Here is a 15,827-nt window from a genome sequence, read left to right on the forward strand (position 1 = left end):
TCCCCCTTAAAGCCCGGATGCCAGTACCAAAATGGCTGCTGCCGTCCCCCTTAAAGCCCAGAAGCGAGTATCAAAATGGCTGCTGCCGTCCCCCTAAAAGCCCAGAAGCCAGTACCAAAATGGCTGCTGCCGTCCCCCTTAAAGCCCAGAAGCGAGTATCAAAATGGCTGCTGCCGTCCCCCTTAAAGCCCGGATGCCAGTACCAAAATGCCTGCTGCCGTCCCCCTTAAAGCCCAGAAGCCAGTACCAAAATGGCTTTTTTTTTTTTTTTTTTTTTTTTTTTTCCGACCAGGAATTGAACTCAGGTCACGGCGATTAGAGCGCCCCATCTTAACCACTGGACCACCAAGGATTTGGTTTTAAAATCTAGTACTTACAGCAATGTAGTAGCAGGCGGGGAGAATCGGAAATCCGCTGTGTCTTTTTTGGGACGCGCCCAGCTGCTGGGAGCTGGGGCTGGGGCTGGGAGGATGGGGATCCGCCGCGGAGCATGGGTTGCCGGGCCCATGGCGTGGAGACAAAAATGGCTTTAGGCGCGCGCCCAACGTGGGGCTGGGCCCCGAGGGACACCGCCAGGGGCAAATTTGCTAGAGATCCCGGCAGTGATGGAATCCTCCATGGCACGGGGAGCTGGCGGCTCGGGGCCGCGGGCGGGCGTAGCACAGGCGAGGGCGGGAGGCGGGAGCGCGTATTTTTTTTCAGCAGTTTGTAGAAGTCTGGGCGGGCGGAGGCCGCGCATGTAGTTAAATAAGCTGAGAGTCCAGTAAGCCAGGTCCCCGCGTCTTTCGGGAACGCGCCGAGCTGCTGGGGGGATCCTAACCGCCACAGCTGGGGCTGCGCCCGGCCGCGGTTCGGCGTGCGGGCCGCTCCCCATGGCGGCGGCGGCGGCGGCGGCGGCCCGCGGCCAGGACCCGGTCCCGCGGCGCATCACGCCCGACCCGCCCGGCGGGCAGCGGCTGGGAGGCGGCGGGCTTGGGAGGGTCGAGGCTGGCGGCATCCGAGGCTCGGGACCGCGGCCGCGATCCTGCTCGCGCCGAGCTGGAACGGTCGCTGTAGGAGGTCCAAGCGGCAGGCAGGTAGAGCGCCGTAGCAGTCGGAACATGGCCGCCGGCTACCAGCAGAGCGCGGGAGGCCGCCGGACGCCCAGGAATCTGCAGGGAGGCCCGTTTTAGGCGCCGGGGCATTGTCGCAGCCAGGATAGGAAAAAGGTCTCCGGTCCAGTCAGGCATAGGGCGTCAGCGGCGGGGTGCCGGGCGGGGCTCGGGCCATAGTCTTTTAGTGTCGGGCGATGTAGCGCAAAAGTTTGGAGAGCATAGATCCAAAGGCCAAAATAGTTACGTCGGGTTTCATTTCGGCACCAGGTGTATGGTTTGCGAGAGATAGATCCACAGACACGCGAGATCGGCCATGCAGGCGGCATAAGTCTTTATTAGACCGGCCCATCAGTCCCAGGCAGCTCCCTCCCCCACCCCCGTGTCGCGGGTGCGGGTTGGGGGTGGGAGAGGGCGTGGAAGAGAGCCTTCCACGGATATAGAAAATCTCTCCGTCTCACAGGCTTCTTCTGTGTGTGGCTTCTCTGTGTGTCGAGATCGCCGCGTTCCCCTTTTTATCAAAGGGGAGTGGCTTTCCGTGGGAACTTGCAGGGTAAGGAGGCGGGTCAGCCCCGCCCCTGTCCCATATGGGGGTTGAGGACCTAACAGATTCCTTCCCAGGACTTGGGAGGGAGAGACCGGAAATGAGGGACCCAGACAATTGCCTCTTGTGCAACTGGCGATTTTATTCTCTAAAACTAGTATTTTTATACCCTTTTCCCAACTAAGTTAAGTATCACTTTTTCATGGAAAAAAACAGACATCGCAATACCATGAGGAATGTAAGAGATGGGGAAGGTGTTAGAAATCATTAAGATACAATCATCAAAGAAAACTAACTAACAGAATGGCCTAGTAAAGGATTAAGATAAGCTCCCTCTTTCACTGGGGGGCCTTGGGGTGTGAATTCTGGAGGGGACTGGAGAGTTCTGCCTGCTGGAGTCTTGGGGGGGTCTGACCTTTTGCCAGCCCCCCTTTTAACTCCTTCGGAACCGTTCATTCCTCAGGCTTTGGAAGCGTCCATGTCCTCCGTCACACCACTAAACAGCTAATGTACCAAAGACCCTGTACCAAGTCCTCTGTGACCTGGACACTTGCACATACGCGTCAACTCACTGGTTCATGTACTTAGCGCAGGCATGCTGCGATGCTGGCCTCTAGTTCAACAGTGCAGTTCTCGTCCTGCCTTCTTCCTCTCTGCCTGCTTTGAAATCCTTCATCTTGCTTTGGGTGGGGATCCACATTGCTGATGGGGTTGAACAAGCTCTTCTCGGAACTGGGGGTGGAAGGTGATAGCAAACAACTTACTGGTAAGAAGAGGCAGAAACCCTGTGGTCCTCCGTGTGAAGATGTTGTTGCCAGAGGGAACTGCGGGACCCCAAATCTGGGATCTGGAATGGCTGGGCAGATTGTGGCTGGGGCAGCTCAAGAGGCCAGTGAACACTTGCTATGGTGTAGATTTAGGGGGACACCAACTTGCCTAGTAATCAAATAATTTGCTAAGACTGTTTTAAAAAGAATCAGTGAAGGCAAAATCTAGGATGAACCAAATATCAGAAGTTTTGAATAAAGACCAGATCAGTAATAGTGCTGTCCATGCAGAGCCATTTTGGAGCCTGAGGCAAAAGGAAAAATCAAGCCTGGCATGGTGGCGCACGATTGTAATCCCAGCATTTGGGAGGCTGAGAACGGAAGATCACGGTTCGAGGACAGCCTCAGCTATTTAGTGAGGCCCTCTGCAACTTAGTGAGACCCAGTTTCAAAATAAAGAATAAAAAATAGGGCAGGGGGGTGTAGCTTGGAGGTCGAATGCCCCTGGGTTCAATTTGTTCAAATCCACAAAAAGAAAAAAAAAAAAAAAAAAAGGAAAAATCAGCAATTCTGATCCTGTCTATTTACATTTTGGGCATTTTGTTCAGCGCGGTCTTTTTGAATTAACTTTGGTTTAAAAGATTGTATTACTGGATCATATTGTAGGTTCATTCTCATTCTTATGAGGATCTTCCATACTGTTTTCCAAAGTGGTTGCACTAATTTGCAATCCCACCAGCAATGTATTAGAATTCCTACGTCTCCACATCCTTGCCAGGATTTATTGTTGTTTGTGTTTTGAATGATTGCCATTCTAGTTGGAGTTAGGTGAAATCTTAGGGTAGTTTTAATTTGCATCTTTCTGATGGCTAATGATGTTGAGCCATATGATCAGCAATACCACTTCTGGGTATCTGCTCAAAAGAATGGAAACCAAACTACCAAACTTACGCATGTGTATCTATGTTCATAGCTGCACAATTCACCATTGGTAAACTATGGAACCAGCTAAGATGTCCATCAACAGATGAATGGATTACAAAACTATGGGTTATGTACACAGTGGAATTTTACTCAGCCATAAAGAAAAACACAATCACATCATTTACAGAGAAATGGATGGAACTGGAGGACATTATGCTAAGTGAGATTAGTCAGTCACAAAAAATGAGAGATCAGATGCTCTTCCTAATACGCAGAAGCTAGGGAGAAAAAGGCTCACAGGGGGAAGTGTAGACAAAGAAGAAGAAACTATAGATGAGCAAATAAGGTGACTTAACTGAGGGGAATTGTGTGGGGTAAGAGGGAAATTCCCTAGTGTACATGATGTACAGTGACAAGCATATCAAAGTCAATCACGAAGCTAAACATGAGAAGGAGGGAGAGGGAGGAAATAGGGTGGGAGTTGGTGCTAATTGGGGTGATGTATGCATGTATGCCTCTACCATCTTGTACTCCATTAAGATGTACAACTACAATGCACCAATAAAAAAAGATTGCATTTCCGGGCGTGGTGGCGCACGCTTGTAATCCCCATGCTTGGGAGGCAGAGACAGGAGGATCGTGCAGGTTCGAAGCCAGCCGCGCGCGATGGCTTATGAGACCCTGTTTCCAAATAAAAATGTAAAAATAGGTCTGGGAGTGTAGCCCGGAGGTAGAAGGGCTTCCAGGAACCCCAGTACCACCAAAAAAAAAAAAAAAATTGCATTAAAATACCTGTTTATGTTTTTTGGTGCCCCCTTCTATTTTGTATTCCAGGGTTGGGGCCCTGTGGTTTCAGCTTAGCCTGTGGGTGGAGACTGGTGGGGCGATAGAGGAGAGCTGAGGGTCAGCTGCCTCCCTGGCCCATCTCCAGAAATAGAGTTCTTCCCAGTGGGCTTTGTTCCAGGGGAATGGATACATTCCCTGGTTTGCTCTTAAATAATGTGGAAAGTCCCTGTGTTGGCCATGTCTAGTTTACGCGCGCACGTGTGTGTGTGTGTGTGTGTGTGTGTGTGTGTTTTATGTATGTGTGTGTTTTATGTATGTGTGTGTATATATATGGATTATTTTTAAAGGGTACCTGGATGAGACATAGTTGTTTTGTTTTTGCAGTATTAGGAATTTAACCCTGAGAAGCTCTACCCCTGAACCGCACCCCCAGCTCTGAGGTTTTTAAATGTTGGGTTTGATCACCACAATAAACGAAAGATGTGTATAATCATTTCCCCTGGTCTGGCATGTAAGAGTTAAAAAATCTTTCATATGATACGCTGATTTCCTTGTGCAGCATTTTACAGTTGGATCTTGGCAAGAGCCCATCCTTGGCCCCTCTTCTGCCCTGTTGTAGCCATAGTGTGACTGAGAAGGTGAGCAGAGGCCAGCAGAAGGCTATGTTTTCTAAATTCGTATTCTGGCAGAGTCTAAATTGGTGATAGGTAGCGGTTAACCTGGACTCGACTGGGAAAGCCAGGTCATTCGAGGGCGCAGAAGAGTGATGTGTGGATCTAACCTAGTCCCCTTTATTCTGCCTGGGACGGTGGAGCAGCATAAAGGGGAATTGTACTTACCTTCACATTTACAGAATCTCTTTTAATCCCCAAGATCTACTGAGGACAGACCCAGTTCCTGAGGAAGGAGAAGATGCTGCTGCCACGCTCGGTGCCACAGAGACCCTCTCAGAAGAGGAGCAAGATGAGCTGAGAAGAGAACTGGCAAAGGTAAGGGGCCATTCATCTTGGAACTTCATGGTGGTCGCTTATCGCCAGCTCCAGGGGAAAGCGCAGCCTGTGCTTGCCTGTCCTAAAGGGCTCACTTAGGGGAGAGGAGATAGGAGAGGATGACTCCAGTTTGTTTTCGTGTGACAACACCTATGTGGGTGGATCTGAGATGCGTGTGTGGTGGAGGGACTTGCTCTTCAGCACATCAGTGGCTGCACTGTCCCCGCCTGTGCTGTGGATATAGAAACCCTCAAACCTCCTGCCTTCCAACTCCTTTCCTTCCTTCTAATTTCTGCATGACTTCCAAATTCTATTTTCCCTCTTTCCTTACTTCCTTTTTTATGTAAAATTAACCTAACATGAAAGTAGTGGTTTATTTCTTTGTGTGTGTGTATGTAGCATGGGTTCTAAGGATTGAACCCAGGGGTGTTGTACCTCTGCGCTATATACCCCAGCCCTATTTTACTTTTAAGTTTGCTGTGCTGAGTTGCTGAGGCTGGCTAGGAACCTGTGATCCCTCTGTCTCAGACTTCCAAGTGCTGGGATTACAAGCGTGCCCTACCACCCCCAGCTAAAAAGAACTGTTTTATAAGTGCGCAGTTCAGTGGCGTTTTCCCTGTTCACGGTATTATGCAAGTCTTGTCTCTTTCAAGTCCCACATTTGTTCTTCACCTCTAGAGGAGACCTTCGCACGCAGGTAGCAGTCGCTCTTCAGTCTCCCCTCAGCCCCTGGCAACAGCCAATCTGCTTTCTGTCTCTGGATTTAACGATTTTCTGCATATTTCATATAAAATGAATCATCAAATATGGGGCCCTTTGTGTCTGGCTTCTTTTGACTCTGTGATGATTTTGAGGCTCATGTACGTTGTGGCATGTGCCAATACTTTATTCTTATGGGTGAATAATATTCTCTTGTGAATATCTAGCATATTTCATTTTTTTTCACACATCCTTGATGGACTTTTGAGCATTTTTCACTTTTTAACTGTTGTGGGTAGTGAACTAGCAACATTTACATACAAATGCTTGTTTACTTAGCTAGGTTCATTTCTCTTTTTCTGATGGTACTGGGGTTCCTGGAAGCCCTTCTACCTCCGGGCTACCCTCCCAGACCTATTTTATATTTTTATTTGGAAACAGGGTCTCTTAAGCCAGTGAAGCTGGCTCCGAACCAGCGTGATCCTCCTGTCTCCGCCTCCCAAGCGCGGGGATTACAAGCGTGCGCCACCACGGCCAGCAAAGGTTCATTTTCTTTGCATATATACCTACAAGTAGAATGACTTCACCATATGGTAATTCTACCTTTAATTTTTTTGGAGATTCACAAAACTGTTTTCCACAATAGTGACACCATGATACATTCCCATCAGCAATTTCTTCACATTCTTGATGACATTAGTTATTTTCTGTCTCTTTGATTATAGTCATCTTATGTGCTGTGGCATCTCATTTTTTTATTTGATTTTTTTCTAATGAGTAGTGATATTGAGCATCTTAGTTATGTACTTATTGGCCGTTTGTGTGTTTTATTTGGAGAAATGCCTATTCAAGTCCTTTGCCCATCTAAAAAGTAGGGTTGTGAGCCAGGCATGGTGGAACATGCTCGTAATCCCCGTACCTGGGAGGCTGAGACAGGAGGATTGAAGATTCAAGGAGAGCCTCAGCAAGTAGTGAGACACTCATCAACCTAGCTACACCCTGTTTCCAAATAAAAAATAAAATTAGGCTTTGGGTGTAGCTTGAAGGTAGAATGCCTCTGCGTTCAATCCCTAGTAAACACACACACACACACACACACACACACACACACACACACACACACGAGTTGTCTGTCATTGGGATGGAATAGTTAAGTATATATTCTGGATTCTAGACCCTTATCAGATACATGATTTCCAAATGTTCTCCTATTTTGTAGATTATCTCTTTGCTTTCCTGATAGCATCCCTTCATGTATAAATGTTTTAAATTTTGATGAAGTCCAATTTTGCTTCTTTATTCCTAGTGGTTTTGGTGTTACAAAAATTCATTTCCGTATCCCAGAACATAAAAATTAACCGCTTTGTTTTTTCCTTAGATGTTAATAGTGTTAGCTCTTATGTTTAGAGGCCTTTATCTACTTTGAGTTAATTTCTGGGTGTGGTTTGTGGTAGGATCCAGCTTCATTCTTTTATATGTGTATATTTGGCATTCCCAGCACCATTTGTTGAAAAGAATATTCTTATTCAATAATCAGTATTTTTTGGCATCCTTGACAAAAACCAACTAATCATAGATCTATGGAGTTTTTTTAGACTATTAATTCTGTTCTATTCCTGTATGTTTTAGTCTTAGAATAGTACTGTGCTAGCTAGGCATGGTGGTGCACGCTTGCAATCCCAAGTACTTGGGAGGCTGAGACAGGAGGACCTGCAGTCTACTTCTGAGTATTTTTATTTTTATTTTTCATTCTACTTCTGAGCTGCACCCCAGCCCTATTTTTTATTCTTTATTTTGAAATAATTCGACCTGCAGTCGAATCTGCAATTCGAGCCCAGCCTTAGTTACTTAGTGAGTCCCTCTGCGACTTAGGCCCTGTTTCAAAATAAGGAATAAAAGCTGGGTGTGTTGGTGCACTCTTGTAATCCCCGCTCTTGGGAGACTGAGACAGGAGGATCACACACAAGTTCGAAGCCAGCCTCAGCTACTTAGTGAGGCTCTCAGCAACTTAGTGAGACCCTGTTTTCAAATAAAATATAAAATAGGTCTGGGAGTATAGCCCGAAGGTAGAAAAGTCTCTGGTTTCTACCCTCAGTACCATAAACAACAACAACAATGACAAAACCAAAATAAGGAATAAAAAATAGGGCTTGCGGTGTAGCTTGGAAGTAGAATGCTCCTGGGTTCAATTCCCAGTACACACACACACACACACACACACACACACACACACACACACACACACACACCAAAGAATAGTATTATGCTGTTTTGATTACTATAGCTTTGTAATAAGTTTTGAAATTTGGAAATATGAATCCTCAACCTTTTTTTAATCTTTGTTAAAATTGTTATTCAGGGTTCCTTGTGATTATATGAATCTGCTTTTCTGCTCAGAAAAAAACATACATATGAATAAATACATATTTCATGTTGAGGAGGCTTCTTTTTAGTCCTAGTTTTTTTTTTTTTTTTTTTAATCTTGAGAGTGTTGGATTTTGTCAACTGCTTTCTCTGCACCTAATGAGATAATGAAGATTATCTCTTCGTTTAATGTGGTATATTACACTGATTGATTTGAGAGTGTGTTGTGTGCGTGGTGTGTGTGTGTGTGTGTGTGTGTGTGTGTGTGTGTGTGTGTGTTACTGGGTATTGAACCCAGGAGCATTTTACTTCTGAGCTGCACCCAGCCCAATTTTTTATTCTTTATTTTGAAATAAGATCTCAATAAGTTGCAAAGGGCCTCACTAAGTTGCTGAGCTGGCTGTGAACCTGTAATCCTCCTGTCTCAGCCTCCCAAGTACTGGGATTATAAGTGTGTGTCACCACGCCTGGCCACACTGATTGATTTTATAGGTGGAATCACCCTTGCATTCCTAAGGTAAGTTTCATTTGATTATGTTGAGTACTTCTTTTGACTTGTAGCAGGGTTTGATTTGTAGTATTTTGTGGCACATTCTTGCATTGATATTCGTAAGAGACATTGGTTGTACTTTGCTTTTCTCAGAATATCTTTTTCTGGCTTTAGTATTGGGATAATGCTGGCTTCTTCAAATGAGTTAGGAAGTGTTCCATCCACTTCTGGTTTTTTAGAAGAAATTGAGAAGGATTGGTGTTGATTCTTTAAATGTTTAGTAGAATTAACCATTGAAGCCATCTGGTCCTAGACTTCTCTTTGTTGGGATGTTTTTGATTACTGACTCAATCTCTTTTTATGTTATAGGTCTGTTCAGATATTGTTTATTTTGGGGTTGGTTTTGATTATTTGTACGTTTTGAGGAATTCGTTCATTTAATATAGGCTATCTGCTTTGTCAGCATACTATTGTTCATAGTATCCTTTTATATTGATTCTGCAAGTTTGATGATAATGTCCACACTTTCGTTCTGATTTCAGATATTTCTATCTCTGCTTTTTCTCTGTCAGTCTAGCTGAAAGGTCTTTTTAATTTATTTTTTTCTCTGTACTGGGGATTGAATCCAGGGGCATTCGACTTCCAAGCTACCCAGCCCTATTTATTTATTTTTCTAAATTGGAGACGAGGCCTTACTAAGTGTGGAGGGCCTTGTTAAATTGTTGAGGTTGGCTTTGAACCTGAGCTCTGCTTGTCTAGGCCTCCGGAGCACTGGGCTTCCCAGTGTGTTGCCGCTGTGCCCAACAGAGGCTTTTCATTTTGTTAATCTTTGCAAAGTAGCAGCTTTTGATTTAGTACATTCATTCTATTGTTTTCCTATTGTCCATTTTGTCTACTCTCACTCAAAGCTTTATTCTCTTCCTTCTGTTAGCTTTGGGCTTAGTTTATTCTTTTTTTCTAATTCCTTACGGTGATGATTTTTGGTATTAATTTGAGATCTTTACACTTTTTAATATAGGTATTTATAGCTCTCTCTCTCCCACTGATTTCTTTCATTGCATCCCATAAACTTTAATATCTTGTGATTTTGTTTCCATTTACCTAAAATATCTTATAATTTTATAATATTTTTATAAATTTAAAAAATGTTTAAATATTTTTATAATTTTAAATATTTTTATAATTTTTAAATAATTTTATAATATTTTATAAGTTGCAGAGGGCTTCATTGAGTTGCTGATGTTGGCTATGAACCTGCAGTCCTCTTGTCTCAGCCTCCCAATTACTGGATTACAGATGTACACCACTGCCCCTAGTTGTGTTACTGTGTGTGTGTGTGTGTGTGTGTGTGTGTGTGTGTGTGTGATACTGGGGATGAAACCCAGGGGCATTCTCCCTCTGAGCTACACCCTCAGCCCTATTTTTTATTCTTTATTTTTTGAAACCAGGTATCATGAGTTGCAAAGGGCCTCAAGTAGCTGAGGCTGTCCTCGAACTGCAGTGCTCCTGTCTCAGCCTCCCAAATGCTGGAATTAACAAGCACCTGGCTTGTGTTACTTTTCATATTTGTGAATTTTCCAGTTTTCTTGTTGCACATGATCTCTGGTTCATTTCATGTGGTTTGGAAAGGTACTTTGTATCACTTAAATTTTATCAAGACTTGTTTTTCTGTCTAATATAGGCTCTAACCTGGAGAATGTGTAATTGAGAAGATGTATCCTGTGGGCTTTGTGTTGAAAGTTCTCTATCTGCCCATTGGCTGGAGGCCCAATATGTCTATCAGTTTGATTTATATTGTAGTTCAGAGTCCTCTCTTTCCTGCTTGATCTTCTGTCTGGGGGCACTATCCATTTCTTCATATAAGGCTTTTTAGACAAAGTGGAGGTAGAATGGGGAGGTGAGATTGGTGAAGAGCCGGATAGGGAGGGCGAGGATTGAAATTGCAGAATATTTAATGCATGACTAATGAATACTATTTTAAAAAAGAAAAAAATACCTTTTTTTTCACAAGTTATGTTTACCATAGATAAAGAAAAAAGGAAGAAAACTGAAATCAACTATGGTGTGAAAGTTTTAGATTCTTTTTTCTAGACTTTTATTTATGTATTGCTATAACATCTTTCTATTTTTTTTTTTTTTTTGTGTGTGTGTGTGTGGTGCTGGGGATTGAACCCAGGGCCATTCTACCTCTGAGGAACACTCCCAGCTTGATTTTTTATTCTTTATTTGGTGGTACTGGGGTTCCTGGAAACCCTTCTACCTCCGGGCTACACTCCCAGACCTTTTTTTGTATTTTTATTTGGAAACAGGGTCTCTTAAGCCAGAGAGGCTGGTTCCGAACCTGCATGATCCTTCTATCTCTGCCTCCCAAGAGCAGGGATTACAAGCATGCGCCACCACGCTGGCCTTTTATTTTTTATTTGGAAACAGGGTCTAAGTTGCGGAGAGTTCCAGCAAGTAGCTGAGGCTGGCCGCAAACTTCCCTGCTCTTGTCACAGCCCCCCAAATACTAGGATTATAAATGTGTGCCACCATGCCCGGCTCCATATTTCTATATTTTAAGAAAATAATAGAATAGACACCTGTAATTTTTCTCCATTTAATTGAATTTCAAAAGCATTTTTTCATACCAATAAACAATCTTCTACAACCTTTTTAATTTTTTTCAATCTCACATTCATCATCTACAAACATTTGTTTCTATTTTTTGCTATTATGAATATTAGTTTGGTAAAAATACGTTCACGTACACATTTCTGCACTTCTTAGTTCTTTTACATAAAGTCCTAGGAGGCAGAATTATTTTTGGCTCCAGTGGCTCTTAATAACATAGAGGTATTCCCTCGTATACCAACACAGCCAAATGCTCTTTAGAATATTTCCATGGTGTGCAAAAGATAATTTTTTTCCAAATCCTTTCCAGCTCTCAGTATTGCTTCATTATCAAAATAAAAGTAAATGTCTATAATGTCCACGGGCCACCTGTTATGTGGCAGATGCGTGGCTGTTGTCTTATGAATGTTCACAATAGTCTTACAAAGCAGATTCTATTAACTTATGGCTGACGAGGGAGGGAACGCAGGCCTCCATCTCTCAGTAGATAGCCTGCATTAGTTAGTAGAAGTTATCAAGTATATGATTGTACATATTTTCTCTCATGCTGTGGCTTTTCCTTTTTCCTTTATTTATTTTGTTTTGTTTCTGCAGTGCTGTGGATTGAACTCAGTGCCTTATACATGGGAGGCAGGTGATCTACTCTTGACCTGTACCTCCAACCTTGTTTAACTTCCTCAAGGACAGAAGTGTTACATTTTGACAGTTTAACTGGTGTCTTTTTGCTGTGGCTCCCTGAGCTCTAGGCCTCAGGTGGAGGAAGGCATTGCCTATCTCAAAGTCAGGAGATCAAGGCCACACAACTGAAGCGCCGCAGTCTTATGTGCAGGCCGTGGACGCTGATGCCTGTGCACTTACTATATTATTTGTATAGGATCCATGCTTTGTCATAGGTATTTCCAATTCTTCTCCAAACCCTCTGAATATAACAGAGTACCATTACTATTACCTTTAGTTGTGTAATGATGTAATAAAAATCATTTACCTTTTTTTGTGTGTGGTACTGGGGATGGAACCCAGGGGCATTCTAACTCTGAGCAACACCTCCAGCCCTATTTTTTATTCTTTATTTGGAAACAGGGTCTCACTGAGTTGCAGAGGGCCTCACTAGGTAGCTGAGGCTGGCTTCGAACTTGTGCAGTCCTCCTGTCTCAGCCTCCCAAATGCTGGGATTACAAGTGTGCGCCACCATGCCTGGCTTTTAAAATGATAGTTTTCCATTGGAAAGAAACTGCTTGAAGTAACTGTAGAAACAAATGTCAATAGAATGCAGATGTTTAAAAACCCCTTCCATTTTTCTTTGTTTCTTTTTGAAATATACTTTGAACATTATCAAATTCACCTCTTTAAAGTGTACGGTTTGGTGGGTTGTCATATTCACAAAGCTGTACAGCCATCACTACTACACTAGAACATTTTCATCACCCCCAAAAGAAACCCTGTTCCCCTTAACAATCATTACCAATTCTCTTCCCTGGCCCTATGCAAGTATTAATCTAATTTCTGTCTCTGTTTAGTTGCTTATTCTGGATATTTTGTGTAAATGGAATCATGTAACATGTAGTCTTTTGTGATTGCTTCTTTCACTTTGTATATTATTATCAAGGTTCACCCCACGTTGTGGTACACACCCATATACTTTATGGCTGAATAATATTCCATTGTACTGCCACGTTTTGTTTGACCATTAGCCGATGGACATTTACCTTGCTTTCACTTTGGGGATGTTACGCTGTTGTGACCACTTGTATGCAGGTTTTTCTGGGGATATATGTTTTAAGTTCTTTTAGTTACATACCTAGGAATAGAATTGCCAGAATATATTGGAGCAGTATGTTTAATTTTTTTTTTTTTTTTTTTTTTTTTTTTTTTGGTGGTACTGGGGTTCCTGGAAGCCCTCCTTCCTCCGGGCTACACTCCCAGACCTATTTTATATTTTTGAAACAGGGTCTCTTACGCCAGCGCGGCTGGCTTCGAACCTGCGCGATCCTCCTGTCTCCGCCTCCCAAGTGCGGGGATGACAAGCGTGCGCCACCACGCCCGGCGTATGTTTAAATTTTTAAGGAACTGTCCAACCATTTGGCTGCCAAACGGCCTCCTTTTACATTCTTACCAGCTGTATCTGAAGGTTCCAATTTCTCCATATTCTTGCCAACACTGGATAATGTCTTTTTATTTTAGCAACCCTAAGGGGCATGAAGTGACTTTCGAATGACATTTCTCTAATTACTAATGAATGAGGTTAATCATCTTTTTATTTGCTTACTGATCATTTTTATATCTTTTTTTTTGTGAGCGGTGTCTGTTCAAATCCTTTGCCTATTTTATTTTATTGGTACTGGGGATGGAACCCAGGGGCATTCTACCTCTGAGCCATACCCCCAGCCCTATTTTTTATTTTGAAACAAGGTGTCACTGAATTGCAAAGGGCCTTACTAAGTAGCCAAGACTGGCTGTGAACCAGATCCTCCTGTCTCAGCTTCCCAAATGCTGGGATTATGAGAGTGCACCACCATGCCTGGCTGTTTTCCTATTTTAATATTGGGTTATTTCTCTTTTAATTATTGGGTTATAAATTTTTTTATTGATTCTGGATGGTAGACCATCATCGGATATATAGTTTGAAGCTAACTTCCTTCATTCTGTTTATTGCGCTGGGGTTTGTTGTGGTTGCTTTTGGTACTAGATTGAGCCCAGGGTCACACTACCACTACACTGTCTATCCTAAAACCCTGACATGCCCATTCTTAATGCCGAGTGCCTCGCAGTCCCACTGCTATCGTCTAATAGTAAAATTTTCACTCAGTTTTTTATTTATACCAGAGATTATTAATTGTGTCCTCTTAGACTTTTTAATTTTTTATTTTTGGTCCTGGGGATTGAACACAGGGACATTTTACCTCCAAGCTATATCCCTGGCCCTTTTAATTTTTTTATTTGGGACAGGTTCTTGTTAACTTGCTGAGGGTCTGTCTTGCTAAGTTGCTGAGGGTCTAACTCACTTAGATTGGCCATAAATCTGAGATCTTCTGGTCTCAGCCACCCAAATTTTAGGATTACAGGTGAACACCACCACACCCAAACTTCTCTTATGCTGTTGAGGTGTGTGTATATGTGTGTGTGTGTGTGTGTGTGTGTGTGTGTGTGTGTGTGTATGTGTGTGTGTTGAATTAAGGAATCATAGCTGTGGTGTGCTGTTAACATATACTAACTACCAAAAGCAGGGACTGCATTGGGCTGGGCATTGTTCAGAAATATTTATAGTGGTCTTTGTTTTCAGCTTTCATTAGGAGAAGATTAGTACTTCAAAAAAAAGTGTTAAAGGATAGGAAACTTAATATTTAAGTCCATTTGAAATGTCTGGTACTCTGGAGTTTAGGGTAAAAAGAGAGATTATTCCTCTAACAACATTATCAGAGAAATGAATCAAAAATAGTTTGTAAATGACTCTAGACGTTTGAGTGTCATTTTGCTCTGATAATGTGAACTTACTAACTGGTCATGTTCCTACTGCAATTCCCTTCCTCATAGGTAGAAGAAGAAATCCAGACTCTGTCTCAGGTGCTAGCAGCGAAAGAGAAGCACCTAGCGGAAATCAAGCGGAAGCTTGGAATCAGTTCCCTACAGGAACTAAAACAGAACATCGCCAAAGGCTGGCAAGATGTGACGTCGACGACCGCGTAGGTTCCCTCCATTGATATTTGTCTAGACAATGCAAAGGACACTGTGTGTGTGTGTGCGTGTGTGTGTTACTAAGGAATAAACCCGGAGGCATTCTACCTCTGAGCTACACCCCTAGCCCTATTTTATTTTTATTGGAAACAGAGTCTTGCTGGTGGATGAGAATCTGCTTGTTGAGTCTGGCCTTGAACCTGTGATCCTCTTGTCTCAGCCTCCCAAGTACTGGATTACAGGTGTGCACCACGCTTGGCTGCAGAGGACACTTTTGCACCTTTTCTCTGGGGATGGGAGGAGGAAAGGGATGAAGATAACTGCCACAGCTTTTCTTTGGACCACACAGGGCACTTTCTTTCCAGTTCCCAACTGTACCTGGTTCTTTCCTAACTTTAGCTTCCCAGATGGTTTTAGAGAATAGGGAGGAAACCAGCCTTATGTGCAAGTCACAGAAATAAAATTCAAGTTCCAAAAATGTTACACAGTGTTCTCCCCTTATCGTGGCTTTCTTTTTCTGAAGTTTGAGTTTTTTTTTTCCTGGCCAGCCACAGTCTGAGAATATTAAACGAAAAGCTCCAGAAACAAAAATTCCGAAGTTTCCAATTGTATGCCTTTCTGAGGAGCTTGGTGAGATCCCTTGCTGTCCTGCTCTGCCCAGCTGGGATGTGACCCATCCTTTGCCCAGGGTGTCCATGCTGTACGTACTATCCACCCTTGGTCACTTAGTGGCTGTTTAGGAGAAAACACGTATATGTAATGTTCTTATGATCTGTGGTTTTAGACCTCTGCGAGTGGTCCTGGGATGTATCCCTGTCAGATTAGGGAGGGGACTACTGTACATTGACTTTCCACATAGGCACATTGTGCCATTTGGTTCTAAGAATA

At 43.3% G+C, this 15,827-nt stretch overlaps 1 protein-coding gene across 4 annotated transcripts in view; it reads left to right on the plus strand.

Moving 5' to 3' along the window:
* Positions 1-15,827, plus strand: part of TPD52 (tumor protein D52) — a gene marked incomplete at both ends in the record, with an annotated part of 52,031 nt that overhangs the window by 21,874 nt on the left and 14,330 nt on the right. For all 4 annotated transcript variants that reach the window (XM_080694246.1, XM_080694248.1, XM_080694247.1 and 1 more), the window contains 2 exons: positions 4,986-5,101; positions 14,799-14,947. In XM_080694246.1, coding sequence (XP_080550372.1) covers positions 4,986-5,101; positions 14,799-14,947 — 265 coding nt within the window. The remainder of the gene's footprint in view (positions 1-4,985; positions 5,102-14,798; positions 14,948-15,827) is intronic.

The sequence above is a fragment of the Muscardinus avellanarius genome (assembly GCF_963383645.1).
Source record: "Muscardinus avellanarius genome assembly, chromosome: 4".
Taxonomy (NCBI): domain Eukaryota; kingdom Metazoa; phylum Chordata; class Mammalia; order Rodentia; family Gliridae; genus Muscardinus; species Muscardinus avellanarius.